Genomic DNA, 17,018 nt, shown 5'->3' with positions numbered 1-17,018 from the left:
CCCGCGCCCTGTGCCCCCCGCGCCCCCCCCACCAGCACTGCTGCAGATCAAATCCTCTTTATTTTAGTAGCAAAGAGCTGAAAAAGTCAGTTCTGAGTGAGTCCAACTGCAGCCTCCTGTACCAAGCAGAGGGGCTGGGGGCACAGGAAAGGCAGAAACCCCCAGCCCAAGCCCCCCTCAGGCTGCCCCAACAGCCCCGGGGGTGCTGCCAGCCCCAAAGCAGGGAGGGCAGGGCTGTAGTGCTGGGCTGGGGGGTGGCTCTGGGGACACCCCCCCACGCCCCTCCCCTCACGTCTTGTTGAGTGTCCAGAGGGGGTCGAGCATGCTGAGGGGGTCGTCGCTGGGCCGGGGGCCCCGCAGCCCCTCCCCCATCTGCGCCTGCAGGAAGTTCTGTTTGTTCATCCGCTGCTTGCCCCGCAGGGAGGCGTCCAGGCTGAAGGCCTCGGGGGTGAGGGAGGCCAGCAGCTCCAGGGAGGAGGCAGGGGCGGCAGGGGGCGCCGCCGGCTCCCCCCCCGGGGCCTCCGGGCTCTCGGCTGCTACGTGGTTGTTGCTGGGGGCGGCGGTGGGAGGCTCTGGCGGCGGTGGGGGCGAGGGGGGAGGCTCGGGGGCAGCGCCCCCCTCCGTCAGCCCGTCGGGCAGCGCCGTGGCCTCCCCCGCCTCGGGCGGAGGGGCAGCCTCCAGCTCCCCCCCGGCCCCCCCGGGCCTGATGCTCAGCTTGGCGATGGTGGCCTGGATGGAGCTGATGGGCATGTCCCCCCCCAGCACCAGGTCCTGGGGGTCCTGCTGGGAGTAGAGCTGTGGGAGAAAGGCCTCATCAGCCCCCTGGGGGGGCTCCCCACGCGCAGCACCCCCAAGCCCCGCACCCACCTTGGGGGAGGCAGCGCTGGTGGCCTTGGGGAGGGCGGGGGAGGTGCCCGCGCCGTGGCGCTGCAGCACCTGCTCGGCGTGCAGCAGGACGGCCTCGAAGCAGAACTTCAGGTGGAGCTGCGAGGGAGAAGGGCAGGGTGAGCGCCGCAGCAGCGCCCCCACAGCGCCCCCAGCCCCCGGCAGGGGCTTCGGCCCCGTGCCCCCGCCAGTACCTTCTCCTGCAGCATGTGCTTGCGCTGCTGCCGCAGGCGCTGCACCAGCAGGCCCAGCTCGGGGATGCCGTTGCCTGCCTCCACCTCCTGCGTGGCCGCGTAGAGCAGGCAGAAGGCGCCGGTGCGGCCCACCCCGGAGCTGCAGAGAGACCCCGAGCCCAGCGCTGTGACAGGCCCCGGGGAGGGGGGCAGCCCCCCCCAGCAGCCCCCCCCAGCTGCCTCCCCCAGCCCCTGCTCACCTGCAGTGCACCACGATGGGGGTGTGGAGCGGCCGCTGGTGCAGGTAGTGGCCATGGACCTCCTGGATGAAGCGCAGGAGGCTCCCCTTGCTCTCAGGCAGACCCCTGAGGGGAAGTGGCAGATAGTGGGTGGGGTGGGGCAGTGCTACCCCAAACCCCCTCCCCACATGGGGGTTAGAGTCCTGAGGTTCCCACCAGCAGGCAAAGAGTCCTCATGGGACCCCCCCCCCGGGGTCTGGAGCCGTGAAGTCCCCACACGCAGGTGAAGAGCCACTACCCTCCCCAGCTGCAGCAGGACCACCCCCCCACATCCCATCGTTCTCCCAGTGCTCCCTAGTGCCCCCTAGTGGCATACAGCTCTGGCCAGGAGGTGAACTGGAGGTGGACGACGGTGCGCTTGAGGCTCTGGTCGCGGTACTGCAGGGTGATCATCCTCTCCACGTGGGTGGGGGTGACCTTCAGGCTGGTGAGGACCAGGGTGACTGCTCCCTGCACCATGGGCTGGCCCCGCTCGGGGGGGAAGTACCGCAGCACCTTCTGCTGCGGGGAGGGAAGGGGGCACCAGTCAGGCGGCCCCCCGGCTCCCCAGCCAGGGCCACCACCACCACCTCCCCAGGGGCCCCTCCTGGCCCCCGTGGAGCTGCCAGAGGGTGACATCAAGGCACAAGGAGGGCTGAGGACCCCTGTCCCAGCCAGCACCAGGGCCCCAGGGGGCATTTGGCTGCCGGGGGGAGTGGTGCTGGGGCAGAAGGGCAGAGCAGGGGAGCCGGCAGGCACCATCTGCAGCCCCCCCTAGCCCCAACCAGCTGCAAGGAGCCAGCAGGCGCCCAGGGCAGGTCCTACCTTGTCCAGCTCCTGCTCCGACACCAGCATGACCACGATGGAGACCTTCTGCTCGTAGATCATCAGCCAGAAGTCGGCGGCGGTGCCCAGCAGCGGGGCCTGGGTGGCGATGATGGAGGGGCAGTAGGGCGAGAGGTCCTCCACGCGGCTGGCGTTGATGTAGTCGTCCTTGCCCGAGCGCAGCAGGACGCGGTTGCGGTCGTAGGGCATGATGTCCTGGTGCCGGTTCTTCATGGAGTAGCAGCGGGCGATGGCGATGGAGAGCTGCCGCGCGTCCCTCTCCTGCGCCTCCTGCAGCTCCTTCCACAGCAGGTCCAGCTCGGTGGCGCCGCCGCCCGGCCCGGGCCGCTCCAGCCGCTCCACCAGCCCCCGGAAGCGCTCCAGCTCGGCCAGCAGCCGCAGGACGCGCTCCGGCTCCTCGTAGGGATCGGCCTCGATCAGCTGCAGGGCCTTGGGCTTCTGCCCCTCCTTGGCGTCTGCCTTGGTGGGCTGCAGCAGCCCCACGGCCGCCTTGGCGCCGCCGTGCTGGCTCTCGGGGCTGGAGGACAGGAGGTCGTCGGTGGAGGAGCTCTGCCGCTGGAAGGAGGCTTCGCTCGGCGTCAGCGCGGGCGGCGGCCGCTGGGGCACGCTGCCGGAGCTCGGCACCAGCGCCGGGGGCTGCATGGGCAGAGCTGGCTGCGGGGAGGGGGCTGGCGAGGGAACCAGGGGGCCCTGGACCACTACTGTGCCTGGCAGCTGGCCCAGGCCAGGGCTGGGCGAGGGGGGGATGTGGTGGGGGGCAGCCTGGCTGGCAGGGGTGGGTGGAGGGGGCCCCATGGCCATGGTCCCGGGGGGCAGTTGGCTGCTGGGGGGAGCAGGGCTGGGGCAGAAGGGCAGAGCAGGGGAGCTGGTGGGCACAGTCTGCAGCCCCCCCAGCACGGCAGAGTGCAGGGGCTGCCCGGGGGGGCCACTGGGGCAGGGTGCTCTCTGGAAGGGCAGGGTCCCTGTCTGCGGGGCAAGACCCTGAGGGGGCAATTTGTCCTGCCCTGGGAGCTGGTAAAGCTGTGGGGGCAAGGGGGGCTGCCCTGAGGCTGGTGGGGGCAGCTGCCCCCCGGGGCCAGGGAACTGGGCAAACTGGGGCTGGGGGGGCCTCTGGAAGGGCAGTGGGACCTGGGCTCTGCTTGGGGACACGAAGGGGGCTTGGGGGAACTGCTGGGGGCCCTGGGCCCGAGCAGGCACCTCCATGCCAGGCTGCAGCTGCGCGGTGGAGGTGAAGGTGTGGGGGTGCTGCCCAGCAGGGAAGGAGGGCTGAGGCGGCTGCCCAAAGGGCTGCAGCCCTCCCTGGGCATAGGGGAAGGCGGCTGGGGGCACCCCCGGGCGCTGTGCAGCCAGGAAGGGGCCGGGGGGCCGGGGGGGAGCAGTGCAGCTGGAGATGGGGCCCTGGATGCTGTCCACTGTGGTGGTGGCTGGCCGGGGGCCCGCGGCCAGTTCAGGGGCACCCATGGGCAGCGGGGCACCCATGGGTGCCGCAGGGCCCAGGGCAGAGGGTCTGAGGGGGCTGGCTGCAGGCACCCCGGGCTGGCCTAGGCCATAGGAGGCAGTGGGAGCAGGGCTGGGGCCGGGGCCAGGGCCGTGCTGCGGGGAGGAGCGGGCGGGAAGCACGTGGGGCCCCACGAAGCCTGGCTGCACCGGCACCGCGCCGGGCTGCACCGGTGCCCGCATCAGTGGGGCAGCTGGGAAGAGCTGGGGGGCAGCAGCTGAGATGGGGGCAGGCCCGGTCACCTGCGGGGCAGAGGGCTGCAGCAGCGGGGCTGGGAAGGGGCCCGGCCCCGAGGCAGGCGCCGCCGGCAGCCGGTAGTGGCCGGGGAGGGAGGGGGTGCCCGGGAAGCGGGCAGGGGCAAAGGGCGGCAGCGGGGCGCTGGCCAGGAAGGGCTCAGGGGGCCGCGGGCCGGGGGCCAGGGCCGGGTTGAGGGCGAGGGCAGCCAGGGAGCGGGGGGGCAGGCGGGCCAGGTGCCCGGCCAGCACGTCCGGGGGCAGGCTCCGCAGCTCCTCCGGCAGCTCCGGCAGCACCAGAGAGCCCAGCGGCAGCTCGGCGCCGTCCAGCCCGCCGCCGGCTTCCAGCTCCAGCTGCTTCTTCTGCAGGGGCTTGGGGGCCGTGGGCCGAGGGGGAGGCTGCTTCTTCATCTCCCTGCCAGGGTGGGGGGCAGGGGTGCTTAGCACAGGGCCACTGGCACCCGGCAGGCCCAGCCGGGTGCTGCCCACCGCTGCCCCCTCAGTCACCGCAGTGACACCGAAGCCTCCAGCCACAGCCCAGACCCCCAGAGGTGCTTCCCCCCCTCCCAGGGAGTGTCAGTGTAGCCCTGCAGCCCGGTGAGAGGCTGCACAGCAGGCCCAGCACCACCTACTTCTCCAGGATCTGCTGCCTGTTGGCCTCGGCGGCTTGGCAGGCGGCCCGGGCCTTCTCCAGCAGCTTGGCTGCTTTCCCCTCCAGGTCGGTGTAGAAGTCCTTCCCCTCCTGGGACTTCTTCATCAGGTCCTCATAGGCTTCATAGGAGGCCACCAAGGTCTGAACAGTTGTGTTCCACCTGCAGACAGGGCAAAGGGGCGGAGCAGAGGTGCAACACCAGGCCGAAGGCAGGTGCCCAAGGAAGGCAGCTGGGATCGGCACTGCGGAAGCACCGACAGCCACCGGCGGCCCCGGGGCAGCGGGACAGGACAAGGGCTGTGTGCTGGCCCCACCTCCCTTGACTAGAGAAGCCAGCGGCGCCCCCTCTTGGGGTGGGGTGAGGGCCGTTCCCATGCACCTAGACCCGACCAGGGCAGGCAGAGCCCACCAGGGGCAGCCTCTGCCCCCTGCCCTGACCCCGTCCAGCCCCACAGCACTCACTTGTGCTCCACCTCGGCCAGCACCTTGCGCACGGCGGCGTACTTGACGTTGGCGTCCGTCAGGGCCTTCAGGACGTTCTCCTGGGCGGCCAGGTTCTGCTCCAGGTACACCTTGATCTGGTCATACTTCTTCAGCTGCTCCTCGAAGAGCTTCTGACGAGGGAAGCGAGAGGCTGGGGGGCCAGGGACGCCGAGGGGGCGGCTGGCAGAGGGCAGCGCTCTCGCTGCGGCGCGGAGGCCGCCCCAGGGCCGGAGCTACCTTCATCTCGGAGCGGTCGGCGGTGACCAGCGCGGCGGTGATGTCGTCCTGCTGGATCATCTCGCGCAGCTGCTGCTCCAGGGACGCGCGCTGCTCCCGCATCTCCTGCACCTTGCCCAGGATTCTCTTCAGGTTCTGCAGCACCTGCTTGTCATCTGGGGGCGCAGGGAGGGCGCCCCGGGGGTAAGCAGCCGGCCCGTGCCCCCTGTGCCCCCACACCACGGCCCCCTCGCGCCCACGCGCCGGGGCCAGGGCCCTGCCTCACCTTCGGTCAGGGCGGGGGAGGGCAGCGCGGCGCGGACCTGCTCCAGAGGGCCGCTGAGCAGGCGCAGGTTGCTGATGTGCAGGTTCATGGCCTTGTGGAGCTCGGTGTTGGTGAAGCTGGCCTTCTCATGCACCTCCAGGTACTTGGAGCACTCCTTGCTGACCTCGGCCAGCCCTGGGGACGGTGCTGGCGGCGACCCCTGGGGGGCTGGGACCTTCCCAAGGAGCTCCTGCAGCTTCCGCTCCTGAGCCTCATCCTCCTCCAGGAGGTCTCGGATCTCCTTCAGGGAAGCCTCCACGTCAGTGAAGACCCCAGAGAGCACTGGAGGGGAGGGGAAAAGAGAGCTGAACCTCCCCCTGCCAGCAGCTCTCCGGGCCCCTGCCTGCCTCCTGGAATCACTGAGGTTGGAGGAGACCTTCAGGCTCAGCCAAGTCCAACCCTTACCCCAGCACTGCCAGGGCAGCACCAACCATGGCCCTCAGCACCACAGCTCCATGGCTTCAAAACCCCTCCAGGCATGGGGACTGCAGCACTGCCCTGGGCAGCCTGGGCCAGGCCTGGACAACCCTCAGAGGCAAGAGATTGTTCCTCATGTCCAACCTAAACCTCCCAGGGGTAATTTGAGGCTGTTTCTTCTCACCCTGGGCCTTGTTCCTCGGGAGAAGAGACCAACTCCAGCCTCCTTGCAGGGAGTTGCAGAGTCTCCCCTCAGCCTCTTCCTCCAGGCTCAACAATCCCAGGTCCCTCAGCTGCTCCTCACAAGACTCCTGGCTCTAGACCCTTCCCATGCCCCAGTCCCTGTCTCACCCTGCATGGACTGGACGAGGTTCTTGACGGTGTCGGGGCGCACGCTGAGCGCCGCACACTTCTCCATCAGCACAGGGGGGATGTGGCTGTACATGTCCAGGTTGTCCACAGTCTCTGGATCCAGCTGCATGGAGTCCATGAACTGGCTGCAGGCAGGAGAACAAGGCCCTGAGCAGGGGGAGAATCTCCCCTACCTCCCTCTCCCTGCAGCTCCATCCCACCCCAAAGCATGGCCAGCTCTGGGCCCAGCACCGCAGGATCTCCCCCAGGGCCCTCGGCAAAGGGAATCTGGGGATCAGTCACTGGGACTGGAACCCCCTAGGGTCAGATCCCAGTTTGGGGGGGACAGGATGGGGATGTCTGTGCCCCCTTCAGTGTGGCACAGTGGGGGTGGGGACAAGCCTGTGGCAGGCCAGAGGGAGGCCAGCAGCGGGGCCCGGCTCCGGGCGGCGCTCGGACGTACTCCAGCACTTCGTTCTTGGCTTCGATCTTGGCCATCACGTCCCTCAGCAGCTTGGCCTTCTCCTCACTGCCATGGGGGAGAAAAGACACCTTCAGTGCTCTGAGGGGGCTTGGGAACCTGCAGCCCTGAGCCACCAGGGGATGGGCTGGAGTCTCCTCCAGCCCCAGGCCCTGTGGGGCAGCTCCAGCTGCTGGGAGGGACCCTGAAGCCGCAGGGGGGCACAGCCTGGGGCTGCTGGTGGCTCTCCAAGGACACCACCATGGCTGGTTTCACAGACCCACAGATTGCACTGGCTTGCAAGGGGCTCTCAAAGGTCATCTTGTTCAACCCTGCTGCAGTCAGCAGGGACACCTCCAATTAGATCAGGCTGCCCAGGGCCACATGGAGTTGGATCTTGAGTGTTTGGCTCCCAGCAGCTCCTGGAGAGGCTGGGCTGGGGGCTGCCTGTTGAGCTTGGTGTGCCCCAGGCTGTGTCCCTGGCTGTCCTATGCCTACAGCACAGCACAGGACTCACCTGTAGAGGGAAGAGGCCTCATGGGCAGCCATGGGCACCAGCTTGGCAAAGATGTCTGGGCCAGTGACAGCTGGGTCCGTGGGGTTGACCGGGAGGGCTTTGACCAGCGGAGCACCTGGGGGGCAAACACAAAGCCTGCCTGAACCCCCAGGGATTCCTGCCACCTCCTCCTGCTCAGCACCTTCTCTGCTGCCACATCCCTGCAGACCACAAAGCTCTACCAGCCCTGAGGGCCCCAGAGCCTCCTGGATTCCCCACAGGAGCTGGCACTGCCCCTGCTCACCCTTCACAGCCTGCAGGGTGTCCAGGGCCGGCACAGCTTCGTGGTAGATGAAGTCGTTGTCCTTCTTGGCTGAGTTGTACCTAGGAAGGAGCAGGGAGGTGCTGCTGAGGAGCAGATGGGACCCCTGGCTCCTCCAGCTCACCCCCAGCACTCTCACAGGACCACAGCACCTCTGGACATCGAGTCCCACCCCCTGCCAAGGCAGAGTCACCTAGGGAAGGTCCCAGGGGGACACCTCCTAGCGTCCGGAATGCCCCCAGACTCCACCACCCCTCTGGGCAGCCTGCCCCAGTGCTCTGCCACCCTCCAAGGAGAGAAGTTCCTCCACAGGTTTAGATGGAACTTCCCATGCTCAAGTTGATGCCCCCTGCCCAGGGTCAGGCCCTGGATCCCTCAGGGGAGAGCACAATGCAGCTCCCACCCCTCCAGCCTCAGGCAGGTCAGGGTGCTCAGCCCTGCATGTTGGGGGCACTGGGGATGCTCCCCAGGCACCTGTGACCCACAGGGAGATGACAGGAGGCCCAGAGGTGCCCAGTGCAAGGACTCACTTGCCACCAATGACATCCATGGTGAATCTCAGGGCTTCCTGGACGGTCTCTGGCTGCCCCTGTGGAGGTCAGAGGGGGTCAGAGCAGGCAGGAACAGGCAGCAGTGGCCCAGCAGCCCTGGCCACAGCCCCAGAGTGCCCAGGAGCCAGCAGCAGCTGAGTCAGCCCCACAAGCTCTCCTTGTGCCCCACAAGCTCTCCTTGTGCCCCACAGCCCCAGATCCTCCATGTCCAAGCCTCAGACTGCCCCCATGGCACCAACCCCAAGGGCTCTGAGGGGAGCCCACCACAGTGACACAGCCAAGCCCCTCCCAGAGCTGCCAACCTGCCCCTGAGTGGCTCTCACCACACCCACACAGCCCTGGGAGGCCAAGCAGAGCCTTGGCCTTGGCAGAGGGAAGCCACCAGAGGCTGCCAAGCTGCTGAGTGGCACAGAACATTTGAAACTGCCACAGGCTGAATCTTGCCAGCCTGGCAATGCCAAAGCCAGGCACTGCTGCACCAGATGGAGTGGGCACAAACCTTTGCCAGCTTGATGGCTTCGTTGAGTTTATCCAGAGCACTCTGGAAGTAGATGACCTGCAGAGAGAGCAGGAATTAGGCTGCCACAGAAGCAGGTGCCCAGGAACACCACCAGCAGTGCCTGAGGGCCAGAGCTTCACACAGCAGGAGGCAGGGACACACTCCTGGCCTGCTGGACCTCCTCCTTCCCCCCAGGGCAGGCCCCTGCTGGGAGCCTGGCAGGGCTCTGCTTACCCTCTCCCCAAACTTCTGCTGCTCCTCAGCCTGCTTGCCCATGTGCAGCTGCAAGAGAACACAGGGGGTGGTGGCAGAGCCCCTTGGCTCTGGGCAGTGCACAAGAAAGCCTCAGAGTGGCCACAGCCCTTTGCTGGTTGTGGTGGGGCTCCACAGGGGTCAAGAGAGGTTCCTCCCCCCCCTTCTCTGCCCTGGTGAGACCACATCTGGAGTGCTGTGTCCAGGTCTGGGCTCCCCAGCTCAAGAGGAACAGGGAACTGCCAGAGAGGCCTCCAAAGGGGGCTGTGAGGATGATGAAGGGACTGGAACATCAGTGACAGGGAAAGGCTGAGAGCCCTGGGGCTAGTCTGGAGAGGACTGAGAGGAGATCTCATCAGTGTTCATCAGGGTCTGCAGGGTGGGTGGCAAGCAGCAGGGGCCAGGCCCTGCTCAGGGCTGTCCTGTGACAGGGCAGGGGGCAGTGGGGACAGCCTGGACCCCAGGAGGCTCCACCTCAACACGAGTTGGAATTCTTGGCTGTGAGGATGCTGGAGCCTGCAGCAGCTGCCCAGAGAGGCTGTGCAGTCTCCTCTGGAGAGACTCCAAACCCACCTGGCTGTGCTCCTGGGTGCCCTGCCCTGGGTGCCCCTGCTCTGGGCTGGACTCAGTGATCTCTGGAGGTCCCTTCCTACCCCTCCCTTCTGTGACCCTGTGAGCAGCCCAGCCCAGGGTGGGGGCAAAGGGCAGGTGCCCCCCTCCCCAGCCCAGCAGCAGCCCTCAGGCTGATCCCCACTCACGTGGGCCACAGCAGCAAAGTAGTAGATCTTCATCTGCACCAGCTTCTTCCAGTCCTTCTGGATCTTGCCCAGCAGCGAGGCTGTCTCCGAGCTCTCCAGGGCCCTGCAGGCCTCCTTGTAGTAGTCCACCACCTGGGGAGAGAGGGGTGGCTGCTGGAAGCCCCCTCAGACCCAGCTCCTGGGTGGAGCTGTCAGCAGGGAGGGGAAGGAGGATGCAGCAGCAGCCAGAGCTGAGCAGAGCAGGAGCTGCCCAGGAGCTCACCTGGGCGCTGATCCGGGCCACGAGGAAGCTCTTCCTGTTGTCCAGCATGGACTTCTCCAGGAGACACTCCTGGGCCTGGCCCTGCCCACGACACCACGGGGGCAAACTTGGGTTTCCCTGCAGCTGGGACCCAGGCCACAACCCCTGGCAGCACCCATCAGCCCCAGCCACTTTCTAGCGTGGTCCCCGAGGGAGGGCTGGACCACCCCAGGGGGAGCAGAGCGGCCCAGAGCCTTCCCCCTCCCTGCTGAAACCTCCTTCCCTCCCCAGGAGAGACCTCCTCACACTCACAGCAGCCCAGACCCACGGACCACAGCCCCCATGGGGCACTGGGCTCCTGTCCCACCCAGCTCCAAGCACTGAGACTCCACAGGGAGCACCCAGCCCTAGGAGCACTCTTCTGGCAGGCAAGCAGCAGCTCCCTCCAAGGTGCCACGAGGGGTGAGCAGTGCCCCAGGGGAGGCAGAAGCCCAGCTCCTACCAGCATGAGGTTGATGTTGAGGCTGAGGATCTGGTGGCTCATGTCCACGCTGTAGGAGTGGGGGAAGTGGTCCCGCAGGTAGGTGAAGGCGCCGGCGGCACACTGGAAATGGGTGCAGGAGACCTTCATGCCCTGAGCACAGGAGACACAGAGGAGTGTGGGCAGCCTGCCCCAGCTCAGGGGGGGCCTGCTGCCTGCAGAGGGGGCTGCCTGGAGGCCCCTTCCAACCCAGACCATTCCATGAGGCTCAACACAGAGCCCGAGGTCCTGAGGGACACCAGGAGTGCGCAGAGGCTCAGCCAGCAGCAGCCAGCAGCAGCACAGCAGCAGCAGCAGCCCAGCAGCAGCAGCAGCCCAGCAGCAGCAGCCCAGCAGCAGCAGCAGCCCAGCAGCAGCAGCCCAGCAGCAGCAGCCCAGCAGCAGCAGCCCAGCAGCAGCAGCAGCCCAGCAGCAGCAGCCCAGCAGCAGCAGCCCAGCAGCAGCAGCCCAGCAGCAGCGCAGCAGCACAGCAGCAGCAGCCCAGCAGCAGCAGCCCAGCAGCAGCAGCCCAGCAGCAAGCTCCTCTCACACAGGGGGGAGGGAGGTTCAGGGTGATAAGCCCCAGTGCAGCAGGGGTTAGATGCTCCCTGTGCTGCTCCAAGACCTCTAAAACAGCTACCAGAAGCCTGGGACTCCCCTGGGGCCCTGAAGAGCTCACAGCTTCCCCCAGGCTACATCAGATCTCTCTCCTCCTGGCCCTGCAGGCCGAGGGTGGAAGGTGCAGCAAGCAGGCAGAGCCTTGCTGGAGCAGGGATGGCAGTGCCAGGGCAGGAGGGGCCACAGCCATGAGGGAGGTGACCCCTCCCACCACTCTGCAGCAATCCTGGGTCACAGCAGACACCCAGAGCTGGTGTGGGATGCCTGTGGCTGTAGCCAGAGGAGAGCAAGGCCAAGGGGAGGGCCTGGGGCACGCTTACCTCCTCGGACACTCGCTTGTCCATGGCTCCCAGCATGGAGTGCAGGGCCCCTGTGGAGAGAGGAGACCCTGCCAGCCCCACTCCCCACGCCTGCAGCAGCCAGCATCTGTGGCAAGGTGGCCAGAGACAGGCAGCAGGGTGGGAGTGGAGGGCTGTGCAGGGGGCAGCTGCCTCTTACCCAGGTTGTAGAGGATGCAGGCCTGCTCGTACTTGATGTCCTCGTGGGTCACACTCTTGCCTGAGAAGATCTCAGTCCTGCAAGGAGGGAAGCTCAGCTCAGCTGCAGACACTGCTGCTCCTGGGCACAGGCCAGGGGAGCACTCCCAGCTTCACAGCAGGGCTTCTCCTGCACCCAGACCCAGGGGCTGGAGGGGCTGGGAGCCTCTTTGGACACCCAGGCATCATTTCCACACAGCCATGAAACTGCCCCCACAGAGACCTCAGCACTGTCACCCTGTCCTGCTGGCAGCTCAGAGCCAGCCATGCTGCCTGACAGCTTGCCTCACATGGCCCCAGGCAGCACATCACTTCCCAAGGGAGACCCAGGGACTGCTGCTGGGCTTCAAACCCTGAGGTCAGTTTTGGGTCCCTCATGCCAAGAAGGACATCAAGGAGCTGGAGCAGGGCCAGAGAAGGGCAACAAAGCTGGGAAGGGTCTGGAGAGCAGGGCTGGGGAGGAGCAGCTGGGGGAGCTGGGGCTGGAGAAGAGGAGGCTGAGGGGAGACCTTCTGGCTCCCTGCAGCTCCTTGAAGGGAGGCTGGAGCCAGGTGAGGCTTGGGCTCTGCTCCCCAGGAACAAGTAACAGGACAAGAAATGGCCTCAGGTTGCCCCAGGGCAGGTTTAGGTTGGACAGGAGGAACAATTTCTGCCCCTTGAGGGTTGTCCAGGCCTGGCCCAGGCTGCCCAGGGCAGTGCTGCAGTCCCCAGCCCTGGGGGGGTTTCAAAGCCCTGGAGCTGTGGTGCTGAGGGCCATGGTTGGTGCTGCCCTGGCAGTGCTGGGGCCATGGCTGGTGCTGCCCTGGCACTGCTGGGGGCCATGGCTTGGTGCTGCCCTGGCACTGCTGGGGCCATGGCTGGTGCTGCCCTGGCACTGCTGGGGGCCATGGCTGGTGCTGCCCTGGCACTGCTGGGGGCCATGGCTTGGTGCTGCCCTGGCACTGCTGGGGCCATGGTTGGTGCTGCCCTGGCAAGTCCAACCAAACCATTCTGTGATTCTGAGGGTCTAGGAGGCATCAGACACTGCTGAAGGAGATGGACAGGGGAGCACTCACTCTGCCTTGGATCAGCCTGAACATTTCAGGAAGCTCCTGCTGAGCTCAGCATGAGGAGGAACTTCTGTAAGGCTCCCAGAGCCCTGGGGCAGGCTGCCCAGAGGGGTTGTGGAGCCTCCTCTGGAGCCTTTCCAGCCCCCTCTGGATGTGTTCTGTGTGACCTGTGCTGGGTTCTCTGCTCCTGCTCTGGCAGGGGGCTGGACTCTGTGGTCTCTGGAGGTGCCTGCCAACCCCTAAGATGCTGTGATCTGTGCCCCTGTGCCGAGGGGCAGCCCCCAGAGGGGCAGGAGGCCTCTCACCAGGCGATGGGGACGGCTGCCTCCTGCTGGGCACCCATGGGGATGCGGCTCTGCAGGTAGTGCAGCTGGCCGAAGTACTTCCGCAGCGTGCTGCAGCCCTCGAAGTCCCTGGGCACGTTGACAGCACTCTGGAAGGGAAGAGGGGAGAGAGGAAGAGGAGGAAGAGGAGGAGGAAGCCACCCCAATGACATAAACAGGAGGGACTGGGGAATGAGTGCCAAGGGGGTGTCCTGGGAGCTGCTGCTACGGCGAAGCCGTGCTGGGCGCAGGAGAGCCCTGGAAAGGCTCCAGGTGGTTCTCTCCCCCACGGCTGAGGCAGCTCTGAGCTGCTCAGCAGCCCCACGCCCCTGTCCCCAGTGACTAACAGCCACTTGGGCAGCAGAGCTGGGAGCAAAGGGCTGAGTCATTCCCTGAGGAGCCCTCAGGCACCAACTGGACAAAGCAATTCCTTCCACCCAACAGGGAACTTGGATCCCACACAGAAGCCCCCCGGCTCAGGGGCGCAGGCACAGCTGACCCCCCAGCCTCTGCACACTCCCTGCAAGCTGGAGCCCTCTGGGGAGCCCAAGGCCGCGGAAGGCCTCACCCACGGGCACAGGTGAGGAAGAGGAGCAGCCACAGCAGCGCTGCAGCACAGCTCCTGGCGCAGGCAGCCGCTGGGGGGCAGCAGACACAGCCTCAAGCAGGGAGTGGGAGCTGAGCCAGCAACAGCCTGGCTCGGGCAGGCCCGGGGGGGGCGCGGGGCGGGACCCGGGGGGGGCGCGGGGCGGGGCCCGGGGGGGGGGCGCGCGGGGCGGGGCCCGGGGGGGGGCGCGCGGGGCGGGGTCCGGGGGGGCGCGAGGCGCGGGGCGGGGCCCGGGGGGGGCGCGAGGCGCGGGGCGGGGCCCGGGGGGGCGCGAGGCGCGGGGCGGGGCCCGGGGGGGCGCGAGGCGCGGGGCGGGGCCCGGGGGGGGCGAGGCGCGGGGCGGGGCGGGGCCCGGGGGGCGGGGCCTGGGGGGGCGGGGCCTGGGGGCAGCCTACCTGCCGCAGCAGCTCCAGCTTGCGCAGCTCCTCGTTGTAGCTCTCGGGGTTCTCCCCATAGTTCTTCAGGACAAACTGGAGAGGGGAGAGAGGGGATGAGAGCCTGGCCCTGCCCAACCCCCACAGACACCTCCCCAGCGCTGGAGCTTCCCAGGGAGAATCCCCACAGCCACTCCAGCAGCACGCAGCAGTTCAGGGCGTTCCTGCTTCAGAGCTCCCCAGAGAGCCCCAGATCTCGGCTGGGTCCTGCTGAACCCCAGCTTAACACAAAGCCAGAGCACAAGGACCTGCAGAGGCAGCAGTCTGGGGCCAGGGACCTCAGAACCGGGGTGGAAAAGCTGGAGCCAAGCAGGTGTGAGGTCGTGAGGCATCAGCAGCAAGCAGGAGAGGCCAAGCTGGAGTCACTCCGGAGTCACACCCCATCCCCCAGGGTGAAAACAAAGCCACTTGCCAAGCACCAGGGGCTGCCCAGGGAGGCAGCTCACAGCAGCAAGGGCCAAAAGGGAAGCAAAACGGGGTAGTGCAGGGCAAAGAGGAAGAGCACAGTGCCACAGCCCCCACCAGAGGCTCTTCAGGCAGGAGCTGCCCTGGGGCTTGGCCAAAAGTGTTCAGCATCCCTGAGGAAGGTGCTTGGTGACGAGCTCCAGCTCCCCACCACCATGGAGGGAGCTGGAGGGACCAAGTTCCCCAAACCTGCCTCAAGCTCCCTCAGATCGCAGCGCTGTTGGGGGGCACAGCACTCCCCAAGCGGCTTGGGGTCCTCCAAGGGTTCCTCCAACTTTCCCGGCAGCAAGAGGGTGGAGCTGGGGATCCACAGCCCCTCTGCCCCAGCTTGAGGGTTTGATGCGCCCCGGCGGCCGCTGCACACACCCCCAGACCACCCACCCCCTCTGCCGCAGCTCTCCGCGGGGCCTCACCCCGGGGCCCGCAGCCGGCCGCCCCCGGTCCCGGCAGAGCATGACTCAGCTCGGCGCTCCCGCGGCTCCTTCCTGCCGCCGCAGGGGCGGCCCCGCCGACCGAGCTCCTCTGCGGGGCTCCAGCAGCACACCGGCGCCCCCAAGGCCCGCGGGGCCGGCGCAGGCAGCGACAGGAACAGCACGGACCCCAGCCCCTCCCGCAGCGCCGTCCCCGCACAGCCACAACCCTGACTCGCCGCTGCGGGCGGCGCTGGCGAGGCTGGAGGCGCAGCCTGCCCGGGAGGCTCCATCCAGCCCTTCCCCGCCCCGAGGCCACCAGCCCGCGGCAGCAACAGCAGCTCCCGTCCCGAGCCCACGCAGGCAGGAAGGATGCCCCCTCCCCACGCTCCTGCTCCCCAGCAGCAGAGCTCTGCAGGGACCTGCTGGAGGCCCTCGGGAGGCAGCGGCGGGCGCAGGGCCGGGCCGGGGATGACAGCGGCAGGGCTGTGGCCTTGCTGCCCCTGTGCCATCTGCGGGGTCTGACCCCGCTCCCTGCTCCATCGCGCCAGGGAGCCCCCCAGGGCCCTGCCCCAGCCCTCCCCACCTTCACACACAGCCTCCCTGACCAACAACCTCGACCCCCAGCCATCCCCAGCCTTATCCTCCAGGCCCTCTCAAGGACCCCCCCCCGCTCCTCACACCTCAAACATCCCCCACAGAGATCCCCAAGCCTCCCTGCCCCACACCCCTTGAACTCTCCTCCCTCACGGACCCCAAACATCTGCAGAGCCCCTCTAGCCCTCCTCAAGCCCTCCTCATCCTCAGAGACCCCACATACTCTCCCTGAGCCACTAACACCATCCCCCCTGCTCCACACTCCAAGCCCTCCCTTGCCCCCGCAGCTCCCCTCACAGACTCCCCGTCCTCCCCTCCCTCCCCTCAAAGGCCCCAAGCACCCCTCACGGAGCCCCTGACACAGCCCTGCCCCACAGTCCCAGCCTTCCCCGGCCCCCCAGGCCTCCCCCACCCCTCCAGCCATCCTCTCACCTACCTCACCCCCCGCTCAGAGTCCGCGACACCCACCCCCCACGCACGCCTCCCCCACAGGCTGCACGCATCCCCTTTGCCCGCAGCTCAGGCGCTCCTCACGGACCCCGTCTGCCACCCCTCAGGGACTCTCGTCCTTTCTCAGCGACCCCCAGGCCCCCTCGCAGATCCCTCCCCAAGCACTCTCCTTCCTCACAAACCCCAAGCACCCCTCACGGAGCCACTGGCAGTCCCCAAGCCCTCTCCTGCATCACCGATCCCCAATTCCGCTGCTCCCCCTCCCTACCCTTCAAGCCCACCCCTCCCTTGCCAGGCCCCTCCCGCTCCGCCCCTGCCCGGCCCGCTCCGCCCCCCCCCGGAGCCCCACTCCGGGCCTCAGCCGCCCCTTGCGCGTTCCCTCCACCTTTTTGACGGCAGGGTTGAACGCGAACTCCCCGGCTTCCTTAAGGTCGAGCCAGATCATGGGCATGCGGGGCACGGCCTCCATCCCGGCCTGCGCCCGCCGGAACCGCCCGCCCGCCGCCGCCGGAAGTGACCGCGGAGCCTCACGGGAAGCCGAGTCCGGAAGCCGAGTCCGCGAGCCGCGCCTGTTCCGGCGCCACGGCCACGCCTCCTCGCGGGGCCTGCCAATGGCGATGCCCCTGCCCCCCCCCCGCCCTCTCGCGCCAGGGAAGAGCCGGCCCCAGGGGCGGGGCAAGAGCTGTTCCCATGGCGACGCTTCGCTCTCTGATAGGCCGAGTCGCGGTTGCCGTAGAGATGTCCCGCCCCCAGGCGGGGAAACCGGGCGGTTTCCATGGCAACGGCTCTCCCCTGCCGGGGCTGGCTCGGTGCAAGCCCAACTGCACCGGGCCCGGTGCTGCGTCTGCTTCGGTTCCGAGCGCCCTCTGTCCTCGGCGTCCCCCACGGCCTGCCCCGGGCCTGGGCTGGAGCCTGAGGCTGAGCCCCGGGAAGGACAAGGGGCAGCTGGGAGCAATTTGGGAGCCATTCGTGAACCCCTGTGGACTCCCTTGCTGCCCAGCCGAGCCCATCACCCTCCTCCCTGCTCCGGAGAGCACTTCAGTAGTTATCAGCTCTCTTAAGTACCCTTTTTC

General features: G+C 67.8%; 1 protein-coding gene across 5 annotated transcripts; it reads right to left on the bottom strand.

Moving 5' to 3' along the window:
* Window positions 1–41: 41 nt before the first annotated feature.
* On the bottom strand, window positions 42–16,461 carry PTPN23 (protein tyrosine phosphatase non-receptor type 23). Of its 5 annotated transcripts, none has more exons than XM_068145778.1 (25): window positions 16,331–16,461; window positions 13,985–14,059; window positions 12,965–13,092; window positions 11,573–11,649; window positions 11,395–11,444; window positions 10,439–10,570; window positions 9,958–10,038; window positions 9,696–9,827; window positions 8,920–8,967; window positions 8,686–8,742; window positions 8,166–8,224; window positions 7,618–7,697; window positions 7,335–7,449; window positions 6,821–6,886; window positions 6,358–6,503; window positions 5,551–5,871; window positions 5,286–5,440; window positions 5,028–5,179; window positions 4,546–4,725; window positions 2,162–4,328; window positions 1,674–1,858; window positions 1,319–1,423; window positions 1,080–1,218; window positions 868–984; window positions 42–795 (listed from the first exon to the last, which is right to left on the bottom strand). In XM_068145778.1, exons 1-25 carry the CDS (start codon window positions 16,412–16,414, stop codon window positions 289–291), a joined length of 5,358 nt encoding a protein of 1,785 aa, XP_068001879.1. In that variant the 5' UTR covers window positions 16,415–16,461; the 3' UTR covers window positions 42–288. The 5 variants fall into 5 exon arrangements, with proteins under 5 accessions (XP_068001879.1, XP_068001880.1, XP_068001883.1 ...); XM_068145779.1 differs by having other exon boundaries at window positions 1,674–1,855; XM_068145782.1 differs by having other exon boundaries at window positions 2,162–2,699; window positions 16,331–16,460.
* Window positions 16,462–17,018: the final 557 nt, after the last annotated feature.

The sequence above is a fragment of the Melanerpes formicivorus genome, unplaced genomic scaffold (assembly GCF_026170545.1).
Source record: "Melanerpes formicivorus ecotype bairdi unplaced genomic scaffold, bMelFor1.0.p_v2 SCAF_13, whole genome shotgun sequence".
Taxonomy (NCBI): Eukaryota; Metazoa; Chordata; class Aves; order Piciformes; family Picidae; genus Melanerpes; species Melanerpes formicivorus.
Note: the sequence above shows the minus strand (reverse complement) of the source record. Positions and strands in the feature narration are given on the sequence as shown.

Bases quoted from the DNA above. Each gene is read 5' to 3' on its own strand.
- PTPN23 (XM_068145778.1), bottom strand. From the start codon at position 16,414: ATGGAGGCCGTGCCCCGCATGCCCATGATCTGGCTCGACCTTAAGGAA. The intron at 11,445-11,572 runs GTAAGAGGCAGC...CTCTCTCCACAG, and splicing joins CTGCATCCTCTACAACCTGG to GGGCCCTGCACTCCATGCTG. The intron at 6,504-6,820 runs GTACGTCCGAGC...TCCTGCCTGCAG, and splicing joins GCCAAGAACGAAGTGCTGGA to CCAGTTCATGGACTCCATGC.